This window comes from Salvelinus namaycush, unplaced genomic scaffold, assembly GCF_016432855.1.
Source record: "Salvelinus namaycush isolate Seneca unplaced genomic scaffold, SaNama_1.0 Scaffold121, whole genome shotgun sequence".
NCBI lineage: Eukaryota > Metazoa > Chordata > Actinopteri > Salmoniformes > Salmonidae > Salvelinus > Salvelinus namaycush.
The window spans coordinates 216,120-233,867 of record NW_024057909.1 but is presented as its reverse complement, the minus strand read 5'-3'; the positions used below and the strand labels follow the sequence as shown (position 1 = coordinate 233,867).

The window sequence follows — 17,748 nt, the reverse complement described above, 5'->3', positions numbered from 1 at the left end:
AGATTAGTAGTAGTGGCGTGTTTTAATGTGTTCTGTTGGACCTACAGACAATTAGATTAGTAGTAGTGGCGTGTTTTAATGTATTAGTAGATTCCTGTCCTCTATTTATTTTCAGTCTGTTAAATATAACAGCCTCGATCGATGTGTCAGTCTCTCTCTAACCACTAGAGGGTATCAGAACCTGTTAAATAGAACAGCCTCTCTGTAATGTCATTCTCTCTCTAACCACTAGAGGGCATCAGAACCAGTTAAATAGAACAACCTCTCTGTAATGTAATTCTCTCTCTAACCACTAGAGGGCATCAAATTAAATGTTAAATAGAACAGCCTCTCTGTAATGTCATTCTCTCTCTAACCACTAGAGGGCATCAGAACCTGTTAAATAGAACAGCCTCTCTGTAATGTCATTCTCTCTCTAACCACTAGAGGGCATCAGAACCTGTTAAATAGAACAGCCTCTCTGTAATGTCATTCTCTCTCTAACCACTAGAGGGCATCAGAACCTGTTAAATAGAACAGCCTCTCTGTAATGTCATTCTCTCTCTAACCACTAGAGGGCATCAGAACCTGTTAAATAGAACAGCCTCTCTGTAATGTCATTCTCTCTATATTCACTACCTGGTGACTTCACATCTCTAATGGATTTCCTCAAGATATGCAATGTCACCTGTTGGTATTGCCTCTATGAAAGTTGACATACGTCCTATGTAGGGGGTTGTTCTCTCACCCCTTATAAACTTGTTGTATGTCTTATGAAGACTGTATGTATGCTATATAAAGCCTTTATAAGTTATATTTAGTTTAATCAGTTTTTCCTTCTGCTTTACCAACACCAGAGACCATGGTGGAGAGTGTTGGATCAAGTCTGGACCTGAGAAATGTGAGTGTTAATTGATTAACTGATAATTGTTTGAAAATCAAAATACGATAAAAGCGTTCATTTTAGTTTAGTCCCAGGCAAGGAACACAATCATGATCTATTTGGTCAAAACAAACTTAAAGGTAGAGTCAGCGATATGACGTAGATGCACAAAGTAAACAGCGTAGTGGGTCAATTTCTACAACAACTAAGAGTGGTGGAGCACAAGGCTAAACTTCTCTGCTGTTTTGGTCCAGTGACTAACACTCTGTAAGAGAGTGAAGAGAACCCTTGCACATGGGCAGATACTGTGTGTGACTGTGTGAGAGAGAAGTCAGGCATCTTGCTCATCACAATATCTGTGGTGCTGCTCGTACATCATCATTTAGCTGACTCTACCTTTAAGCTCTCATCCTAGGATTTACCAGAAATCAGGCCCCCAACATCTACAAAACATGGACCAGAACGATGTTGTTTCCTGCTTCCACAAACATTAATTAATATAACACTAATGTCAGATTATGGTATGCTATTGAGTGTACATTCTGAGACTGTTGATCATTTATATTCATTTTTATTAAAAGTCTATTTAATAATTATTAATTAATTATTACATGAGATTGCCCATTTTAAATTACAACTACTTTTAACTTCAGGGATTCCTCAGAGCTGTAAGACTTGTGACCATGTTAAGGTAAGTCATAATGTCAATTCTTACTTTTACATACATGTAGGAGTCCGGCACAGTCTCAAAGCCAGGTGTGTACTGACCAACCATTCATACTGGGATATAGACAGTCCTGTGTTCTGCTTTAGTAATATAAACACAGTCTCAAAGCCAGGTGTGTACTGACCAACCATTCATACTGGGATATAGACAGTCCTGTGTTCTGCTTTAGTAATATAAACACAGTCTCAAAGCCAGGTGTGTACTGACCAACCATTCATACTGGGATATAGACAGTCCTGTGTTCTGCTTGTAGGCATGCAGGATTTTAGCTGTTTTGCCATTAGACAGTTTAATTCATAAATCCCCAAGCATTCCATGTAACATTGAATAAATACATTAGATTATTTACTTTGGTTAATGGGCCAGGTTCCCAGACACAGATTAAGTCTAGTCCTGGACCTTAAAGAACTTTCTATTGAAACTTCAATAGAGGTTTTTTAGTCCAGCACTAGACTCAATCTGTGTCCAGGAAACAGGCCCCATATGTATTACTGACATGCTTGTCCTTGTTCAGGACTCTACACACTGGCTTCAGATTGAACCCTTGACTTCCACTGTCCAGGGAGTGACAATGTTCAGGTAAAATAACTTTTAACATTTCATTCCACTTGCCAGTGTATTTCCCCATTACCTTTGGGAATAGTCTTCTAATCCAACCTCTCCATTTGACCATTGACCCTCTCTACCATATCTTGTTGTTGCCCTCAGACACAGGACACCCAAAGGGAGTTATGAGTGCACAGTGTCTGGTCTCCGCTGGCTGTGTGAGAGAGATGTCATTCTGAATTATCACTTCAGGAACTGGGAACCCTACAGTCAACTTCTGAAAGACATGCAGTACACACAAGGTGGTCCATTGCTGGACATCACTATGGAGTTAGGTGAACTGGAGGAAGTTCATCTGCCACACTTTGTCTGTTTAGGTAAAACCACATAGAAGTAGTATTCAGAAAGACATTTCCATGTAACTGAGTTTCACTTCCTGAATTAATTAACTATTCTGGGAGTTTGAGTTTACTGTGATCTGGTACTGCACATTATTTGTGTTTTAGTAGGATGAATAATACAATATTTGTCTTTCTGTCTCCTTTGTACTGTGTTGTTCAGGGACCAACCCTTCCCTAAGGAATGAGATGAAGATTCTTCATGTAGAGGAACATGGAGTGTCTTTAGAGGAAGTGCATGAGGTCACCAGATTCCATGCTAAGATTCTCCATCCCAAGTTCTCAGCTATCTCTCTGATACTGAGATTACTGTCTTGGAACGTACATGTCCACTGTGAGCTGATGCTCTATCTGACAGTGATTAAGGACATAAATAAACTAATTCCACGCCTATACCTGTTCCCCAGTAACCCCGGCCAAATACAGGTGAGGGACCATTATTTTAGAGATGACCTTAACTAACCAGTGGTGCAGTTTATGTTGACACTCATTAAATGAAGATACGTGTGTTGCTAGTTTTCTGAATAATGTTTGAATAAGACTATACATTGACTGGCTGTGTATTCCGTGCCTCGTTTCGCAGGCTGTGGAACAACAGGAATCAAAGTTTCAAGGGTCTAAAAGGTTTCCCATCACAAGACCAGAGCAGTCCTTCAAACTGAATAATTACTTCAGACTGAACATTAACATTCCCTGTTCCTCCATCACTCCACAGGTACAGTTTCGGTAGACTAAGAACATGAATCTGACATTTAAGTCACAAGTCACATCTCTCTCTGTCTCTGTCTCTCTCTCTGTGTGTCACTGTCTCTGTGCATGTTGGGAGTGTTTGGTGCATGCTGGGTATTGTATGAGTGTGAGTGTTGGCAGTGTTTGGTGCATGCTGGGTATTGTATGAGCAATGGGTGTTGGGAGTGTTTGGTGCATGCTGGGTATTGTATGAGCGAGTGTGAGTGTTGGGAGTGTTTGGTGCATGCTGGGTATTGTATGAGCGAGTGAGTGTTGGGAGTGTTTGGTGCATGCTGGGTATTGTATGAGCGAGTGTGAGTGTTGGCAGTGTTTGGTGCATGCTGGGTATTGTATGAGCGAGTGAGTGTTGGGAGTGTTTGGTGCATGCTGGGTATTGTATGAGTGTGAGTGTTGTCTGGAGTTAGATCGCCTGTGGTTTCTTTCTTGTTTACTTTTCTTGGTGGTTTTCCTTTTTCTGCTGATTCAGGTTTTTTTCAGTGGTAGAATTAGATATATTGTATTTCTTGTTGAATTGTCCTGGTTTTGGTGGGGATGGCGACCCACATGGGGTCGGCGTCCCTGCCACTTGGGCACGGCTTGAGGTGTGGTACTGGAGCTACTGTCACTGGTCGCAGTAGGAGAGAAGGTAGGCTATGAAAAAGTTATGCCGCTTTTTCTCCGTCAACAAAGGTTACGATTTTGAATGTATCGCCTTTTGTTGCAAATAAGCGATTGGAACGCGAGTTATTGCGGTTTGGGAAGTTGGGTTTCAAACACTCGGCTCTGAAAAAGGTTGTTGTTTCGGCGACAGGTGTTTATGTTTTTGGACTCACCGGAGCAGACTTTGGAGTTATCGTTTAATGTCAAGTATGACAACAGACTGTATATGGCTTATGCTAGTACGGGTAGTCAACGGTGTTTTGAGTGTGGGGATGTTGGCCATAAGCGACATGCTTGCAGGTGGTCCTCGTAACGCCTGGGCTCACTGATGTAGGGAGAGGTGGGCTGACAGTGGTAGAGCAGCCACAAGCACCTGTTGCTGAGGAACAAGTTGTTTGTGTTGAGGGTACTGAGTTGCAGCTTGTACCAGATGGGATGTGCAGTCTGATGTGCAGCAGAAACATATTGTTGTAGGAGCTCAGGATGGATCAGGGGAGCCATTTTCCCAGACTGGTGAGAAGATGCCCACTACGAGTGATGGGTACAGGAGGGGGTTCAGGTGGAGCTAGTCTCCCAGGTAGTGGAGATGCCCACTACGAGTAATGGGGTACAGGAGGGGGGTTCAGGTGGAGCTAGTCTCCCAGGTAGTGGAGATGCCCGGTACTAGTGATGTGGTACGAGTGTTGAGAGGGATGTGGCAGAGGGGAGTCAGGGGTCTGTAGCCTCAGTTGAGGAGTATCAGGAGAAGGATATGGATATTTATGATATCCTTGTTGATATGATAGCAGCTGGCGATGACTCAATTTACAATCTAGGTGAGGTAAATGGGTTTCTGGACCAGACTTTTGGGAAATCTGTTAAATTGGCTTGGGTATTAGAATTAATAAAACAGAAAAGGCTTCATGGAGTTTTTCAACAGGAGATACATAGTGATGAGGCTAATGAAGTTGACTGGGGAATATGGTGGGAGGGGCAGCATATACTCAGTCATAGTACTACCTTCAGTGCTGGGATGGCAATTTTGTTTTCCTCAGGCTTAAGGGTCACTGTGGTATTCACAACAGAGATTGTCAAGGGTTGGGTTTTATTGGTCAATGTTTTTTTGTAATGTTCCTAATGAGGGTACAGAGCGTATTGCTGTATTTGATCAAATAAAAGAAACCTTAAGACAGTGTGACCAAGAGGGGTGTAACGTTTTAGGGGGGGACTGGAACGGTACACTGGATTTTACTGTTGATCACACTGCTGAAGAACCTCACATGCGGTCAGCTACTTGTCTGTCTGGTCTACTAACTGAGGTTTTGAGCTTTCTGGTGTGTGGAGAGTAAGGAATGCAGAAATTAGTCACTACACATGGTTAAAAGTTAATGAAGGTGGTGTCAGTGCAGCAAGGTTAGACAGGTTGTATGTATCTGATCACTACTGTAGTAGTTAATGAAGGTGGTGTCGGTGCAGCAAGGTTAGACAGGTTATATGTATCTGATCACTACTGTAGTAGTTAATGAAGGTGGTGTCAGTGCAGCAAGGTTAGACAGGTTATATGTATCTGAGCTCTACTGTAGTAGTTAATGAAGGTGGTGTCAGTGCAGCAAGGTTAGACAGGTTGTATATATCTGATCACTACTGTAGTAGTTAACTTCTCTGCGCTACGGATCCCCATTAGCGGGATCATTTTCCCAAACAACCGCTGAATTGCAGGGCGCCAAATTCAAAAATATTACAAAAAATATTTATAATCATGCAATCACAAGTGAAATATACCAATACACAGCTTAGCTTGTTGTTAATCCACCTATCGTGTCAGATTTTGAAAATATGCTTTGCAGCGAAAGCAATCCAAGCTTTTGTGAGTTTATCAATCAATGCTACAACAGCTAGCCCCAAATTAGCATGGTCACGAAAGTCAGAAAAGCAATAAAATGAATCGCTTACCTTTGATAATCTTTGGATGTTTGCACTCACGAGACTCCCAGTTATACAATAAATGTTATTTTTGTTCGATAAATATTACTTTTATAACAAAAAAACGCCATTTGGGTTGCGCGTTATGTTCAGAAAACCAAAGCCTCGTTCCGTTTGACGAAAATACCAAAAAGTATCCGTAATGTTCGTAGAAACATGTCAAATGTTCTTTATAATCAATCCTCAGGTTGTTTTTAACAAACATAATCGATAATATTTCAATCGGACCGTAACCTATTCAATAAAAGAGAGAAAGAAAATGGAGAGCTACCCCTCTCGCGCGCAGGAACTAATCAGAGGACACCTGACTAGTTTTGAAAAATCTCGCTAAATTTTCAAAATAAAAGCCTGAAACTATGTCTAAAGCCTGGTCACAGCCTGAAGAAGCCATTGGAAAATGAATCTGGTTAATACCCCTTTAAATGGAAGAAAGACGGGCCAGGAAGCACAGATTTAAAAAAATTATAATAATCACTTCTGGGTTAGATTTCCTCAGGTTTTCGCAGAATCAGTTTTGTTATACTCACAGACAATATTTTGACAGTTTTGGAAACTTTGGAGTGTTTCCTGTACTAATCTGTAAATTATATGCATATTCTACGATCTTGGACTGAGAAAATGTCCGTTTACCTTGGGAACGTTATTTTAAGAAAAAATAAAATCTGACCCCTAGTGCTAAGAAGTTAACCTTTCACGAGCCTCTACCCCGGGTCCGGGATCACCCCCCACCCCCCCCCACACACTGATTAGCATAGCTAGCATAGCTTCACAAGTAGATAGTAGCATCTAAATATCATTAAATCACAAGTCCAAGACACCAGATGAAAGATACAGATCTTGTGAATAAAGCCACCATTTCAGATTTTTAAAATGTTTTACAGGGAAGACAAAATATGTAAATCTATTAGCTAAACACGTTAGCAAAATACACCACTTTTCTAACTCCATCAGTTTCTTACTACTTCAGGTGCTATCACCAATTCGGCTAATCTAAGATATTGATAGCCACAAACCAAGAAAAAAACTCATCAGATGACAGTCTGATAACATATTTATGGTATAGGATAGGTGTTGTTAGAAAAAAGTGCATATTTCAGGTAGAAATCACAGTTTACAATTGCACCGACCATCACAAATCGACTAGAATTACTAGATAGAGCAACGTGTATGACCAATTTACTCATCATAAAACATTTCATAAAAATAGACAAAGCATAGCAATGGAAAGACCCAGATCTTGTGATTCCAGACAATATTTCAGATTTTCTAAGCGTTTTACAGCGAAAACACAATAAATCGATAAGTTAGCATACCACATGTGAAAACGTTACCAGAGCATCGATTCCAGCCAAAGAGCGCTATAACGTAATCACCGCCAAAATATATTATTTTTTTCACTAACCTTCTCAGAATTCTTCCGATGACACTCCTGTAACATCATTTTACAACATACATATACAGTTTGTTCGAAAAGGTGCATATTTAGCCATACAAAACCGTGGTTATACAATGGAAATAGTCACAACTCAAGCCTCAAAATGAGGAACGTCAGCTTTCAGAGTGATCTAGTTTAATCGAAAGCTAATCATATACTTGACTAAAAAATACAGGGTTGACAGGAATCGAAAGACAAATTAGTTCTTAATGCAACCGCTGATTTACATTTTTAAAATTATCCTTACTTTTCAATACAGGGTTCGCCAAGTGAAGCTATACCAAACAAAATGGCGAAATATGCGTTTAAAATATTTCGACAGAACAACGATTTATCATATTAAATATTGCTTACTTTGAGCTGTTCTTGCATCAGATTCTTGGGCAATGTATCCTTTCTATGTTATAAACGTCTTTTGGTCGATAGATGTCCTCTGTCCTTGGAAATATCCACTAACGATCGAACGGGACCACAAAACGTGTCCAAAGTTTCAGAGTGCACAACAAAGAAATTCCTCAAAATCGCACTAAACGGATATAAATTGCTATAAAACGGTTCAAATTAACTACATTATGATGTTTTTAACAACTATAACGACTGAAAACATGACCGGAGAAATATTGCTGGTTAGACAACGATTTGGAATGAGGCAAGTCCGATGTCCTTCACGCTTCAGGCGCGCGACGAGAAAGGGAGGTCCCTATACATTTTGTGGTTTTATAATGGCTGTGATTGTGCAATCGATTCCATTCAAAACGTGATGACGTACAGACACCCAGAGGAAGACGTAGGCAGTGTCGGTTTCTTCATAGCATTCACTGTCGCCTTAAAAACAGACTCCAGATCAGGGGTAAAAATTTCTGAAATCTGACCCCTGTCATGAAAAGTGCTGTAGATATTGTTCTGTACCACTCAGAGACAAAATTCCAACTTCTATAGAAACTAGAAGGTGTTTTCTATCCAATAATAACAATAATATGCATATTGTACGATCAAGAATTTAGCACGAGGCAGTTTAATTTGGAGACCCAAATATGCTAATGCGGAACAGCACCCCCTATAGTTCCAAGAAGTTAATGAAGGTGGTGTCGGTGCAGCAAGGTTAGACAGGTTATATGTATCTGATCACTACTGTAGTAGTTAATGAAGGTGGTGTCGGTGCAGCAAGGTTAGACAGGTTGTATGTATCTGATCACTACTGTAGTAGTTAATGAAGGTGGTGTCGGTGCAGCAAGGTTAGACAGGTTGTATGTATCTGAGCTCTACTGTAGTAGTTAATGAAGGTGGTGTCGGTGCAGCAAGGTTAGACAGGTTGTATGTATCTGATCACTACTGTAGTAGTTAATGAAGGTGGTGTCGGTGCAGCAAGGTTAGACAGGTTGTATGTATCTGATCACTACTGTAGTAGTTAATGAAGGTGGTGTCGGTGCAGCAAGGTTAGACAGGTTGTATGTATCTGATCACTACTGTAGTAGTTAATGAAGGTGGTGTCGGTGCAGCAAGGTCAGACAGGTTGTATGTATCTGAGCTCTACTGTAGTAGTTAATGAAGGTGGTGTCAGTGCAGCAAGGTCAGACAGGTTGTATGTATCTGAGCTCTACTGTAGTAGTTAATGAAGGTGGTGTCGGTGAAGCAAGGTTAGACAGGTTGTATGTATCTGAGCTCTACTGTAGTAGTTAATGAAGGTGGTGTCGGTGCAGCAAGGTTAGACAGGTTGTATGTATCTGATCACTACTGTAGTAGGGTTGTAAAGTGACATTACTTCTGTGGGTTTTTTTGATCACCATATTGTTACTGTTGATATTCACTTGTCCTGTCCATGAAGGTCATCACTTTATTGGTATTTTAATGTGAAGATATTACATGACGCCATGTTTTGGGAAAAGATTTTGTTATTTTGGGAAAAATTGAGGGTTATTAATTAGAATTTTGAATCCTTGAGACAATGGTGGGAGGTTGGGAAGGCCCAAATACATGTGTCTTGTCAACAGTATACTGCTCTGTCTAGTATTGAAGTTAAAGAGACTATCAGGGCCCTTGAACAGGACATCAAATCTATTGAATTGAAGTTGCTCACTCAGAGGGACCCCGGAGCCCCTGGCATCGATGTTTTACCATCTGAGTTGTCTATTGGGGGGGGGGGGGGGGGGGGGTCTATTGCTGTCTATTGGGTGGGGGTTTATGAAGTGGTGTGTGAATCTTTTCATGAGGATTCTCTTCCTGTATCCTGTCAACGTGCTGTGCTTTCATTGTTGCCAAAAGGGGGGATTTGGCCCTTTTAAAAAAAATGGTGACCTGTTGCATTGCTGTGTGCAGAATATAAAATTATATCTAAGTGTCTCTCAAACAGGTTGAAAGAATATCTGGGGCTGTTGGTCCACAAGGACCCGTCTGACTGTGTACCTGACCACGAGCGAGGCTTACTGGTTTCTCTGTGCCAGGGGTTATGAAGGGTCCCACGATAGCACTGTCTGCGTCTGCAGAGGACGTGACAGTTTTTATTACAGGGGGTGAGGATGTTAAGGTTCTCTCAAACGCTCTAAAGGTGTATGAGGGGGCCTCCTCAGGTAGAGTTAATTGGGGAAAGAGTGAATCGCTGTGGGCAGGTCAGCTTCAGATAGGGTCCACTCCACGGTTGGGATGAAGACTTTTTCTAGCCTCCGATGTCTTTCAAAAAAAGAACTGAGATGGTGTAGTGGAGAAGGTGTGTGCCAAATTGTCTAGGTGGAAATGGGTGCTACCCCAGCTGTCTTATAGGGGAAGGGTGCTGGTAGCTAATAACCTAGCCACCTCTACCCTGTGGCACAGACTAATGATTTTACAGCCACCTGATACAAGAGTTGTCCATTTCTTCTGGTCTGGACAACATTGGATTAAGGTGCAGCCCTGTACCTGCCACTGCACAAGGATGGGCAAGGCCTGGTGGACATCTCTTCTAGGATCATGGCTTTCTGGCTTCAAGCAGCCCAGAGACTGTTGTACAGTGACGGTTCTAGCAGCCCAGAGACTGTTGCTTACTTAACTTTGTGTCAGGGGCAGCTAAATTAGCAATTTGGATGACATGAAAGAACAGTATTTGAGGACAGGGGTCTGTGGACGTGGTGGAAATGCTGGAGGGGATGTTGGCAGCGAGACTGAGGGTTGTGTTTAGTTACTGTGGAGGAAGATTTGGTGTTGTGTTTTTAATTGATGTTTAACCATGTTTTTGTTTAACAGCTCTCTCTCTCTCTCTCTCTCTCTCTCTCTCTCCCTCTCCCTCCCTCCAGAGGATTCATCTCATACATAGAGACACCACACCAAGCTTTTTCAAGGTGGATATGGAAATTACAGGGATTGAGATGGAGTTAATCGGTGATGATGAGAGGATAGTATGGAAAGAAACTCTACAAAAATGTAGGAGAATATGTCAATCATCACTTTTTCTGACAGATGCTATTTCGAGTGATATAACCTATTTTTGTTTCTTTCAGATGAATTCATCACTGAAACCCATTCAACTAGTAAGTAAACATGAGAGGTACAAACCAATGACTTGAGGGCCAGTCAACATGGTTAACTGTAGGACCTGGACTAGGACAGTCAACATGGTTTACTGTAGGACCTGGACTAGGACAGTCAACATGGTTTACTGTAGGACCTGGACTAGGACAGTCAACATGGTTTACTGTAGGACCTGGACTAGGACAGTCAACATGGTTTACTGTAGGACCTGGACTAGGACAGTCAACATGGTTTACTGTCGGACCTGGACTAGGACAGTCAACATGGTTTACTGTAGGACCTGGACTAGGACAGTCAACATGGTTTACTGTAGGACCTGGACTAGGACAGTCAACATGGTTTACTGTAGGACCTGGACTAGTCCTGATTATAAAAGACTGTCTTCAAGAACAATGACATCTCCTCCAGGACTTGATGTAGATTAGCCTGGTTCTGAATGACCCAATGACATCTCCTCCAGGACTTGATGTAGATTAGCCTGGTTCTGAATGCCCCAATGACATCTCCTCCAGGACTTGATGTAAATTAGAATGGTTCTGAATGACCCAATGACATCTCCTCCAGGACTTGATGTAGATTAGCCTGGTTCTGAATGACCCAATGACATCTCCTCCAGGACTTGATGTAGATTAGACTGGTTCTGAATGACCCAGCCTCTTTTTCTGTGAAACCGAATATGAATGAAACCATAGTGGTGTGATGTGTTCATTGATGCAGGTCGTTATTGTTACAGAATGTGTTCTTAGTGCTAAGATTCAATAATACAATTTAGACTTTTATCACTTGGAAAGAAGTCTGCTTTTAAATGTCTGAAATGTGAATTAACAAAATTGGATTATTTTGTAACCTGACTCTCTCAGGTGCTGTGGTGGGGGCAGGAGCTCCAGCTGAGAGCAGTCTGACTGGTTCTGCTGAGCAGCAGCTGCGTTCTGTACGGACAGAGTTTGTAAAACGAGTATCAGGACCTGTCCTGGATGGTCTGCTGGACGGACTCCTGCAACACACAGTCATCAACCAGGAGGAAATGGAATCAGTGAAGGTGATAGCTAAGAGGGCAGAGATGGCACGTGACATCATCGACATGGTGTTGAGAAAAGGAAATGAGTCAAGTTCCAGGATGATCAACCTTCTTTGGGAGCTGGACCCCTGTCTTTGTTCACAGCTTCAGATCAACAGTTGTAGTCAACCCCTGGGGGTGGGGAGACCAGGCAGAATAGACAGGCAGGATGGTTCAACATGTCCTTGCTGTCTGTTGCTTTAATTCAGGGTCACAAAAATGTACAGAAAATGTCAATCAAACATGACCACTATAATAACAATAAACTTACTGAAGGACCAACCACACAGCCTCTCTCCTTCTGCAGCCTCCTGGAAGTGTGGATCTTCTAGCAGGAGGGTCAGTCAGTCCTCCACTAGGTACCTAGCTGGACCCCTATCTAGCAGGAGGGTCAGTCAGTCCTCCACTAGGTACCTAGCTGGACCCCTATCTAGCAGGAGGGTCTGTCAGTCCTCCACTAGGTACCTAGCTGGACCCCTATCTAGCAGGAGGGTCAGTCAGTCCTCCACTAGGTACCTAGCTGGACCCCTATCTAGCAGGAGGGTCAGTCAGTCCTCCACTAGGTACCTAGCTGGACCTCTATCTAGCAGGAGGGTTAGTCAGTCCTCCACTAGGTACCTAGCTGGACCCCTATCTAGCAGGAGGGTCAGTCAGTACAACACACATTCAACATAAATGTATTTTATGAATATATTGTACAGTGTTGGCCTGTTAGAGGTTCATGAGAGAGACTGAATATCAACACAACCACCTCAGTCTTTCTCAGTGAGAGCCTCACGTCTGGAACACATTGACCATTGACAGAAATAAGGAGCTGTGTAACCTGTCACTCCTTTACCAATGACTTGAGAGTGGCTGAAGGACCTATAAGGAGCTGTGTAACCTGTCACTCCTTTACCAATGACTTGAGAGTGGCTGAAGGACCTATAAGGAGCTGTGTAACCTGTCACCCCTTTACCAATGACTTGAGAGTGACTGAAGGACCTATAAGGAGCTGTGTAACCTGTCACTCCTTTACCAATGACTTGAGAGTGTCTGAAGGACCTATAAGGAGCTGTGTAACCTGTCACTCCTTTACCAATGACTTGAGAGTGGCTGAAGGACCTATAAGGAGCTGTGTAACCTGTCACTCCTTTACCAATGACTTGAGAGTGGCTGAAGGACCTATAAGGAGCTGTGTAACCTGTCACTCCTTTACCAATGACTTGAGAGTGTCTGGAGGACCTATAAGGAGCTGTGTAACCTGTCACTCCTTTACCAATGACTTGAGAGTGGCTGAAGGACCTATAAGGAGCTGTGTAACCTGTCACTCCTTTACCAATGACTTGAGAGTGGCTGAAGGACCTATAAGGAGCTGTGTAACCTGTCACTCCTTTACCAATGACTTGAGAGTGGCTGAAGGACCTATAAGGAGCTGTGTAACCTGTCACTCCTTTACCAATGACTTGAGAGTGTCTGAAGGACCTATAAGGAGCTGTGTAACCTGTCACTCCTTTACCAATGACTTGAGAGTGTCTGAAGGACCTATAAGGAGCTGTGTAACCTGTCACTCCTTTACCAATGACTTGAGAGTGTCTGAAGGACCTATAAGGAGCTGTGTAACCTGTCACTCCTTTACCAATGACTTGTGAGTGGCTGAAGGACCTATAAGGAGCTGTGTAACCTGTCACCCCTTTACCAATGACTTGAGAGTGGCTGAAGGACCCATAAGGAGCTGTGTAACCTGTCACCCCTTTACCAATGACTTGAGAGTGTCTGAAGGACCTATAAGGAGCTGTGTAACCTGTCACTCCTTTACCAATGACTTGAGAGTGGCTGAAGGACCTATAAGGAGCTGTGTAACCTGTCACTCCTTTACCAATGACTTGAGAGTGTCTGAAGGACCTATAAGGAGCTGTGTAACCTGTCACTCCTTTACCAATGACTTGAGAGTGGCTGAAGGACCTATAAGGAGCTGTGTAATCTGTCACTCCTTTACCAATGACTTGAGAGTGTCTGAAGTACCTATAAGGAGCTGTGTAACCTGTCACTCCTTTACCAATGACTTGAGAGTGTCTGAAGTACCTATAAGGAGCTGTGTAACATGTCACTCCTTTACCAATGACTTGAGAGTGTCTGAAGGACCTATAAGGAGCTGTGTAACATGTCACTCCTTTACCAATGACTTGAGAGTGGCTGAAGTACATATAAGGAGCTGTGTAACCTGTCACTCCTTTACCAATGACTTGAGAGTGGCTGAAGGACCTATAAGGAGCTGTGTAACCTGTCACTCCTTTACCAATGACTTGAGAGTGGCTGAAGGACCTATAAGGAGCTGTGTAACCTGTCACTCCTTTACCAATGACTTGAGAGTGTCTGAAGGACCTATAAGGAGCTGTGTAACCTGTCACTCCTTTACCAATGACTTGAGAGTGGCTGAAGGACATATAGGGAGCTGTGTAACCTGTCACTCCTTTACCAATGACTTGAGAGTGTCTGAAGGACCTATAAGGAGCTGTGTAACCTGTCACTCCTTTACCAATGACTTGAGAGTGGCTGAAGGACCTATAAGGAGCTGTGTAACCTGTCACTCCTTTACCAATGACTTGAGAGTGTCTGAAGGACCTATAAGGAGCTGTGTAACCTGTCACCCCTTTACCAATGACTTGAGAGTGGCTGAAGGACCTATAAGGAGCTGTGTAACCTGTCACTCCTTTACCAATGACTTGAGAGTGGCTGAAGGACCTATAAGGAGCTGTGTAACCTGTCACTCCTTTACCAATGACTTGAGAGTGTCTGAAGGACCTATAAGGAGCTGTGTAACCTATCACTCCTTTACCAATGACTTGAGAGTGGCTGAAGGACCTATAAGGAGCTGTGTAACCTGTCACTCCTTTACCAATGACTTGAGAGTGTCTGAAGGACATATAAGGAGCTGTGTAACCTGTCACTCCTTTACCAATGACTTGAGAGTGGCTGAAGGACCTATAAGGAGCTGTGTAACCTGTCACTCCTTTACCAATGACTTGAGAGTGTCTGAAGTACCTATAAGGAGCTGTGTAACATGTCACTCCTTTACCAATGACTTGAGAGTGTCTGAAGGACCTATAAGGAGCTGTGTAACATGTCACTCCTTTACCAATGACTTGAGAGTGGCTGAAGTACATATAAGGAGCTGTGTAACCTGTCACTCCTTTACCAATGACTTGAGAGTGGCTGAAGGACCTATAAGGAGCTGTGTAACCTGTCACTCCTTTACCAATGACTTGAGAGTGGCTGAAGGACCTATAAGGAGCTGTGTAACCTGTCACTCATTTACCAATGACTTGAGAGTGTCTGAAGGACCTATAAGGAGCTGTGTAACCTGTCACTCCTTTACCAATGACTTGAGAGTGTCTGAAGGACCTATACGGAGCTGTGTAACCTGTCACTCCTTTACCAATGACTTGAGAGTGTCTGAAGGACCTATAAGGAGCTGTGTAACCTGTCACTCCTTTACCAATGACTTGAGAGTGGCTGAAGGACCTATAAGGAGCTGTGTAACCTGTCACTCCTTTACCAATGACTTGAGAGTGTCTGAAGGACCTATAAGGAGCTGTGTAACCTGTCACCCCTTTACCAATGACTTGAGAGTGTCTGAAGGACCTATAAGGAGCTGTGTAACCTGTCACTCCTTTACCAATGACTTGAGAGTGTCTGAAGGACCTATAAGGAGCTGTGTAACCTGTCACCCCTTTACCAATGACTTGAGAGTGGCTGAAGGACATATAAGGAGCTGTGTAACCTGTCACTCCTTTACCAATGACTTGAGAGTGTCTGAAGGACCTATAAGGAGCTGTGTAACCTGTCACTCCTTTACCAATGACTTGAGAGTGTCTGAAGGACCTATAAGGAGCTGTGTAACCTGTCACCCCTTTACCAATGACTTGAGAGTGGCTGAAGGACATATAAGGAGCTGTGTAACCTGTCACTCCTTTACCAATGACTTGAGAGTGTCTGAAGGACCTATAAGGAGCTGTGTAACCTGTCACTCCTTTACCAATGACTTGAGAGTGTCTGAAGGACCTATAAGGAGCTGTGTAACCTGTCACTCCTTTACCAATGACTTGAGAGTGGCTGAAGGACATATAAGGAGCTGTGTAACCTGTCACTCCTTTACCAATGACTTGAGAGTGGCTGAAGGACCTATAAGGAGCTGTGTAACCTGTCACTCCTTTACCAATGACTTGAGAGTGTCTGAAGGACCTATAAGGAGATGTGTAACATGTCACTCCTTTACCAATGACTTGAGAGTGTCTGAAGGACCTATAAGGAGCTGTGTAACCTGTCACTCCTTTACCAATGACTTGAGAGTGTCTGAAGGACCTATAAGGAGCTGTGTAACCTGTCACTCCTTTACCAATGACTTGAGAGTGGCTGAAGGACCTATAAGGAGCTGTGTAACCTGTCACTCCTTTACCAATGACTTGAGAGTGGCTGAAGGACCTATAAGGAGCTGTGTAACCTGTCACTCCTTTACCAATGACTTGAGAGTGTCTGAAGGACATATAAGGAGCTGTGTAACCTGTCACTCCTTTACCAATGACTTGAGAGTGTCTGAAGGACATATAAGGAGCTGTGTAACCTGTCACTCCTTTACCAATGACTTGAGAGTGTCTGAAGGACATATAAGGAGCTGTGTAACCTGTCACTCCTTTACCAATGACTTGAGAGTGGCTGAAGGACATATAAGGAGCTGTGTAACCTGTCACTCCTTTACCAATGACTTGAGAGTGTCTGAAGGACATATAAGGAGCTGTGTAACCTGTCACTCCTTTACCAATGACTTGAGAGTGGCTGAAGGACATATAAGGAGCTGTGTAACCTGTCACTCCTTTACCAATGACTTGAGAGTGTCTGAAGGACATATAAGGAGCTGTGTAACCTGTCACTCCTTTACCAATGACTTGAGAGTGTCTGAAGGACAATCAGCCCCCATCTATACACAATGTTTTACCAAATGTTTTTTTAAATATTTGTTTAATTAAAATGTTTATCTACCTGCCCAGGGACTACATTTGAAAACTAGCTAGCTGGCTAAATCTGGCACATTTACAGAAATGTTGATTGATGTGCAAAATCCCTGTCAAATACATGTAATACATTCTGTGTGTGTCTTTGTTTAAACTGTGTATGTGAGTTGGTCTCTGATTACTGTGATTAGTTCAATGTAACGTCATCTACTATACATTCTAATCAGTCTGTTTGGGGTTTGCAGAATCATTGTATTTCATTGGTTACCCATCCTGTCATGTGACCACACAGATGTGACTGTCAAGCTCAGCAGTTCCCATCCTATCATGTTAACACACAGATGTGACTGTCAAGCTCAGCAGTTCCCATCCTATCATGTTAACACACAGATGTGACTGTCTAGCTCAGCAGTTCCCAACCTATCATGTTACCACACAGATGTGACTGTCTATCTCAGCAGTTCCCATCCTATCATGTTAACACACAGATGTGACTGACTATCTCAGCAGTTCCCAACCTTTCCCATTCTGTAGACCATCAAATCACCATCAAAAGCTCTTGAGGTCCACCATTCACCATTCACAGAGTCGCTGATATTTTTCCACATCAAATATATTGATGGTTAAATTCTGTCAATACATGTGAATGTAACAAGTCCTGTAAAAGTCTATCATTATCATAAACTATTTGCATTGTGAAAAGGAATGTAAAATTGCTTATAATACCATTAATACTCCTGTTATTATTATTGAATAATAAAATACTACAATCTCTAAATAATTGCAGACCAGCTGCACCACCCCCACGGAGCACAGGTTGGCAACCACTGGTCTAGAGTCCTTCAGCCAGACCTGGTTGTTGTGTCACAACGCCCTCTCC

General features: G+C 42.7%; 1 protein-coding gene across 1 annotated transcript; it reads left to right on the top strand.

Moving 5' to 3' along the window:
- Window positions 1-319: 319 nt before the first annotated feature.
- Window positions 320-13,597, top strand: LOC120036108 (NACHT, LRR and PYD domains-containing protein 1 homolog). The gene is made up of 9 exons (XM_038982583.1): window positions 320-880; window positions 1,516-1,553; window positions 2,104-2,168; window positions 2,298-2,512; window positions 2,697-2,959; window positions 3,117-3,248; window positions 10,586-10,712; window positions 10,790-10,819; window positions 11,681-13,597. Exons 3-9 carry the CDS (start codon window positions 2,161-2,163, stop codon window positions 12,079-12,081), a joined length of 1,176 nt encoding a protein of 391 aa, XP_038838511.1. The 5' UTR covers window positions 320-880; window positions 1,516-1,553; window positions 2,104-2,160; the 3' UTR covers window positions 12,082-13,597.
- Window positions 13,598-17,748: the final 4,151 nt, after the last annotated feature.

Bases quoted from the DNA above. Each gene is read 5' to 3' on its own strand.
- LOC120036108 (XM_038982583.1), top strand. The intron at 2,513-2,696 runs GTAAAACCACAT...TGTGTTGTTCAG, and splicing joins GCCACACTTTGTCTGTTTAG to GGACCAACCCTTCCCTAAGG. The intron at 10,820-11,680 runs GTAAGTAAACAT...TGACTCTCTCAG, and splicing joins CACTGAAACCCATTCAACTA to GTGCTGTGGTGGGGGCAGGA.